The sequence below is a fragment of the Polyodon spathula genome, chromosome 23 (genome assembly GCF_017654505.1).
Source record: "Polyodon spathula isolate WHYD16114869_AA chromosome 23, ASM1765450v1, whole genome shotgun sequence".
Classification (NCBI taxonomy): Eukaryota; Metazoa; Chordata; class Actinopteri; order Acipenseriformes; family Polyodontidae; genus Polyodon; species Polyodon spathula.
Window position 1 is genome coordinate 583,328 of NC_054556.1, and position 6,753 is coordinate 590,080.

Sequence of the window (6,753 nt, forward strand, 5' to 3'; positions counted from 1 at the left end):
AGGTTCAGGAGACAGGTCCCAACGCCCAGAAAACAAACACAGTGTGCTGCCTTATACAGGTTCAGAGACAGGTCCTAACGCACAGAAAACACAGCGTGCTGCCTTATACAGGTTCAGGAGACAGGTCCCAACGCCCAGAAAACAAACACAGTGTGCTGCCTTATACAGGTTCAGAGACAGGTCCTAACGCACAGAAAACACAGCGTGCTGCCTTATACAGGTTCAGGAGACAGGTCCCAACGCCCAGAAAACAAACACAGTGTGCTGCCTTATACAGGTTCAGAGACAGGTCCCAACGCCCAGAAAACAAACACAGCATGCTGCCTTATACAGGTTCAGAGACAGGACCCAACGCCCAGAAAACAAACACAGCATGCTGCCTTATACAGGTTCAGAGACAGGACCCAACGCCCAGAAAACAAACACAGCATGCTGCCTTATACAGGTTCAGAGACAGGACCCAACGCCCAGAAAACAAACACAGCATGCTGCCTTATACAGGTTCAGAGACAGGACCCAACGCCCAGAAAACAAACACAGCATGCTGCCTTATACAGGTTCAGAGACAGGACCCAACGCCCAGAAAACAAACACAGCGTGCTGCCTTATACAGGTTCAGAGACAGGTCCCAACGCCGCAGAAAACAACACACAGCATGCTGCCTTATACAGGTTCAGAGACAGGTCCCAACGCCCAGAAAACAAACACAGCGTGCTGCCTTATACAGGTTCAGAGACAGGTCCCAACGCCCAGAAAACAAACACAGCGTGCTGCCTTATACAGGTTCAGAGACAGGTCCCAACGCCCAGAAAACAAACACAGAACAGGTTCAGAGACAGGTCCTAACGCACAGAAAACAGCGTGCTGCCTTATACAGGTTCAGAGACAGGTCCCAACGCCCAGAAAACAAACACAGCGTGCTGCCTTATACAGGTTCAGAGACAGGTCCCAACGCCCAGAAAACAAACACAGCGTGCTGCCTTATACAGGTTCAGAGACAGGTCCCAACGCCCAGAAAACAAACACAGCGTGCTGCCTTATACAGGTTCAGAGACAGGTCCCAACGCCCAGAAAACAAACACAGCGTGCTGCCTTATACAGGTTCAGGAGACAGGTCCCAACGCCCAGAAAACAAACACAGCGTGCTGCCTTATACAGGTTCAGAGACAGGTCCCAACGCCCAGAAAACAAACACAGCGTGCTGCCTTATACAGGTTCAGAGACAGGACCCAACGCCCAGAAAACAAACACAGCATGCTGCCTTATACAGGTTCAGAGACAGGACCCAACGCCCAGAAAACAAACACAGCATGCTGCCTTATACAGGTTCAGAGACAGGACCCAACGCCCAGAAAACAAACACAGCATGCTGCCTTATACAGGTTCAGAGACAGGTCCCAACGCCCAGAAAACAAACACAGTGTGCTGCCTTATACAGGTTCAGAGACAAACACAGCAGCGTGCTGCCTTATACAGGTTCAGAGACAGGTCCCAACGCCCAGAAAACAAACACAGCGTGCTGCCTTATACAGGTTCAGAGACAGGTCCTAACGCACAGAAAACAAATCAGGCGTGCGGGTCTTTTGTTGGTCCTCTGTCCAGGGTTGCGGGCCTTTTGTTTGTTTCGCAGTCGACGGAATAGGTCAAGGTCTCTGTCAGGGTTGCGGGGTCTTTTGTGTTGTGTCAGCACGAGACGAGGCATCAATATGTGGTGAAGTATCTGCCCAGAGGTTGCTGGGTCTTTTTTGTTAGTGTGTACGCACATGTAGCGCGAATATTTCCCAAGTATCATGTCCAGGGATGCGGTTCTCTCGCACCCTGCGCTTTCGCCTCACACTTTTCGTTGCTCCTCCCCATGTCAGTATGGGTTCTAAGTTAAATTCGACTATATGTTATACCGCCGGTGACTCTGCTTTGGCGTTTTATTTTCGCGTTGTAATCAGCACAGCCGGTAAAAGTAATTCCACCTCGTCGACAGAGGTACAGTTAAGCAAATTCAAAATGCTGAATACCATGGGCTAGCCATTGGAAAAACCGCAAAATAAAAGCGCAAAATTAGTGTGGCACATTTTTTAAGGGAAGCAGCGCTAAATGTCGTATTACGCAAATCATATTTAAAAAGTAAACTATGCGCAGTGCTTCCCCTGAAAAGTATGCGTGCAATAATTAAAATGCAGTTTATAATAACAAATCACGCTGTTCCCTTTGGCTATTAATGCTGAATTGTGTTTCCTTTTTCTACCAAAAAATAAAATAAAAAATCGGCGATGTGAGCGGACAAGCTGAATGAGTTTGTTTTACCTTTGATGTGCTGCACTCATAACCCAAGGGACTGCTGTAGTCGAAACTTTCTCAGTTTCACGCAAACTTGAAGTCCCCTCTCTGTTCAGTCTTACAACTTGCAAACTTGTATCTCCACTCCAAAACTACAATAAGCGGCGTCTGCAGTCAGATACCCGACAAGCGTTGCCAGCGCTGCGTTTCGTCTTTTCTGTGGGTGGGTGTTGTTTTGCAGTCTCTGTTAATAGCTTCTTTAGCTCTGCCCGTGCAGATCTCTTAGCTGCAGGCAGCGGGGATACTCGAACAGTGATTCAGTGATTCGCAGTTCATTCTTCACTGGCAAACTCGCCTTTTCTCTCTGGTGCCCAGCCTCCAATACCCTAAACCTCGCATCAGCCAATAAGAAGCGCGTTCTGCCCTCGAGTGCTGCGGCGCGCAACAGTCCGCATCTAAACAGGTACAGCGCTGAGAATGCAGCTCTGACTGACAGGTGATGGACATTGTATTGTATTGTATTGTGTTGTATTGTGTTGTATTGTGTTGTGTTGTGTTGCTTTTTGTGCGGTTTAAGTTTCAATTAACCAACCAGGAATGCGCGCCCTACAGGCAAATACCATTCCGTGCTTGTGAATGATATTTTTAGATACAGTATCCAGTTGCGCTCTGTAGGTGTTCACCCCATCACCAGGTGCTCCAGCCGCTCTAGTGGTTTATTATACACACGTTTCTAACTCGATTAGCTCTCATACATTGCACTACATGCAGCAGTGACACAATGGGGAGGGCAGGGCCGCCTCTACCCAAAATAATGTTTTTTGCAACACTAACCCCCAGGGAATTCATATACAGTGCAGAGATCTGCCCCCCCCCCCCCCCCCCCCCCCCCCCGTTCTGGGACGAAGGTCCCCAGGTCACCTTTTTGGCAAAGTGCATTTTATCAGTACTGCCAATGAGGTTAAATCACTGGGGAGGCTCTTCCTCCATTTTAGGAGATTTGTCTCACAAATTGTGTCCCTGGAGACAAAATCTTACCATACGAACGGAGACACATTAAACGACATCTCGTGACAAGCTCTCATTCCACACATCATCTTCCTGGGACAGTCTGTTTCCTTTGCAGCCAATCAGCTGTAGAGGCTGTCCTCGTACCGTCCCAAAGCACTCAAGAGGAGACGCGCTTATCCTGCAAGACACACAGTAAACTTAGAAAAGAGCAGCATGTGTTTCTGACTTGAACTCCTACACAAAAAAGAACCCGCTCTGAGCCACAGGCAGGGAGTGCTGGCTTTCACATCACTCTCTGGCCCCTGGGGGTTATTCATTAAAGCAGAAGGCACACTCATTAGTCAGGGCCGCACAGGTTTAGAGAAATAATTAACTGTTAAAACTTGCAGTGAAAACTAAGTGATGACTCTGTGTGACTTGCATGGCATGTTGTTACCTGAGCCAGGTGCATGCCCAGTGGACTTGCTGTTTTTATGTTTGGATTTCAGTGGTGTTTGTGATGGTTCAGTGGCCTTTGTAAAGTTTCTGTGATGTTTGTTTTGTTTCAGTGGCTTTTCAGTGGTGTTTGTGAGGTTTCAGTATTCGGATGTTGGTTCCTATGAAAGCTTGTGAATCTTATAATGGACCTGACAGCAGCATGACACCCACACTCACCTCTCCACTGCAGAGCTGACACCCACACTCACCTCTCCACTGCAGAGCTGACACCCACACTCACCTCTCCACTGCAGAGCTGACACCCACACTCACCTCTCCACTGCAGAGCTGACACCCACACTCACCTCTCCACTGCAGAGCTGACACCCACACTCACCTCTCCACTGCAGAGCTGACACCCACACTCACCTCTCCACTGCAGAGCTGACACCCACACTCACCTCTCCACTGCAGAGCTGACACCCACACTCACCTCTCCACTGCAGAGCTGACACCCACACTCACCTCTCCACTGCAGAGCTGACACCCACACTCACCTCTCCACTGCAGAGCTGACACCCACACTCACCTCTCCACTGCAGAGCTGACACCCACACTCACCTCTCCACTGCAGAGCTGACACCCACACTCGCCTCTCCACTGCAGAGCTGACACCCACACTCGCCTCTCCACTGCAGGGCTGACACCCACACTCGCTCTCGCCTCTCCACTGCGGAGCTGACACCCACACTCGCCTCTCCACTGCAGAGCTGACACCCACACTCGCCTCTCCACTGCAGAGCTGACACCCACACTCGCCTCTCCACTGCAGAGCTGACACCCACACTCGCCTCTCCACTGCAGAGCTGGCACCCACACTCGCCTCTCCACTGCAGAGCTGACACCCACACTCGCCTCTCCACTGCAGAGCTGACACCCACACTCGCCTCTCCACTGCAGAGCTGACACCCACACCCACCTCTCCACTGCAGAGCTGACACCCATACTCGCCTCTCCACTGCAGAGCTGACACCCACACCCGCCTCTCCACTGCAGAGCTGACACCCACACCCACCTCTCCACTGCAGAGCTGACACCCACACTCACCTCTCCACTGCAGAGCTGACACCCACACTCACCTCTCCACTGCAGAGCTGACACCCACACTCACCTCTCCACTGCAGAGCTGACACCCACACTCACCTCTCCACTGCAGAGCTGACACCCACACTCACCTCTCCACTGCAGAGCTGACACCCACACCCACCTCTCCACTGCAGAGCTGACACCCACACTCACCTCTCCACTGCAGAGCTGACACCCACACTCACCTCTCCACTGCAGAGCTGACACCCACACCCACCTCTCCACTGCAGAGCTGACACCCACACTCACCTCTCCACTGCAGAGCTGACACCCACACTCACCTCTCCACTGCAGAGCTGACACCCACACTCACCTCTCCACTGCAGAGCTGACACCCACACTCACCTCTCCACTGCAGAGCTGACACCCACACTCACCTCTCCACTGCAGAGCTGACACCCACACCCACCTCTCCACTGCAGAGCTGACACCCACACCCACCTCTCCACTGCAGAGCTGACACCCACACTCGCCTCTCCACTGCAGAGCTGACACCCACACTCGCCTCTCCACTGCAGAGCTGACACCCACACTCGCCTCTCCACTGCAGAGCTGACACCCACACTCACCTCTCCACTGCAGAGCTGACACCCACACTCACCTCTCCACTGCAGAGCTGACACCCACACTCGCCTCTCCACTGCAGAGCTGACACCCACACTCACCTCTCCACTGCAGAGCTGACACCCACACTCGCCTCTCCACTGCAGAGCTGACACCCACACTCACCTCTCCACTGCAGAGCTGACACCCACACTCACCTCTCCACTGCAGTTGACACCCACACTCACCTCTCCACTGCAGAGCTGACACCCACACTCGCCTCTCCACTGCAGAGCTGACACCCACACTCGCCTCTCCACTGCAGAGCTGACACCCACACTCGCCTCTCCACTGCAGAACTGACACCCGCACTCGCCTCTCCACTGCAGTTGACACCCACACTCACCTCTGCAGCTGATGCCCGGGTGGTTTGCGGCTCACGTCCAGCCCTTGCCTTTCCATTCACTTCAATGGGCTGAGATGGCAGTTTGTATCTGAAGGCTGAATTGCTCTGAATTTGCTCACGGCTTCATCATGCTTGGAGGAGTGAAACAGGCAATTATTTCACTGATTGGAGCAGAGGTTATTTCTTTGGTATTATTTCTTTTTCTGCGTAATTTTCCATGTACCTGCTTCCCAGCCTTCCCAAAATTCCTGTCCCGAACATGCCCTGCGCGACCCCTGGCCTCTCCCGTGTTCTCTCTGACCCCCGTTTCCACCCCGTACATTCTCTTGGCAGTTTATTGGTTTATTACTGATGACCTTTACACTGCTAACCACACGCTTGCTTGTTCAGCCTGCAGCCTATTGAAGGTGAACGACAGTACAGTCATAGCGCCCTCTCGCATAGCTTAGCAAAGCACAGGGGGGCACGAACAAGACAGAAAGCTTCAGGTAAATCTGGGTGAATAGATGCTACAAGCAAGATCTTCAAAGCACAGGAAACCGCGGAGAGCTTTTATTAAGGATAATCATTTTAATGCACCGCCATTAAAAACCAAACACAGCATGTTGCTCATCACTTAACAGCATGCTTATCTGTGGTTAAGAACATTTCATTGAAAGCAGCTTCAATCCCCTAACCCTAACCCTAACATTGTCATTACTGCCAGTTATCTCCCTGTTAACACAAGGGTGCAATCATTATGGTCCATTCTACACAATGCTGAAGCGTCACCATTAATGGAAACGATAACACATTTTGCATTAGGTACTCAGCTTCACATGCCAGTTGAAATGTTTCTGTTAGATTCCCCAAAGCCAGACTTTAACCCGACAGCCTCTTCTAACATTGTTATCACTGGTAATTGTTGCCTGGTTAATGCAGAGAGCTAGTGCTTCATTTTACTTAAACTGTATACA

The 6,753-nt window shown here is 51.2% G+C and overlaps 1 protein-coding gene across 1 annotated transcript in view; it reads left to right on the forward strand.

Moving 5' to 3' along the window:
• The window catches only part of LOC121298350 (collagen alpha-1(VII) chain-like), a 75,355-nt gene extending 72,581 nt beyond the window's left edge, over positions 1 to 2,774 (forward strand). The window contains exon 61 of the mRNA XM_041225453.1: positions 2,650 to 2,774. Within this exon, the coding sequence (XP_041081387.1) occupies positions 2,650 to 2,774 (125 nt within the window). The remainder of the gene's footprint in view (positions 1 to 2,649) is intronic.
• Positions 2,775 to 6,753: the final 3,979 nt, after the last annotated feature.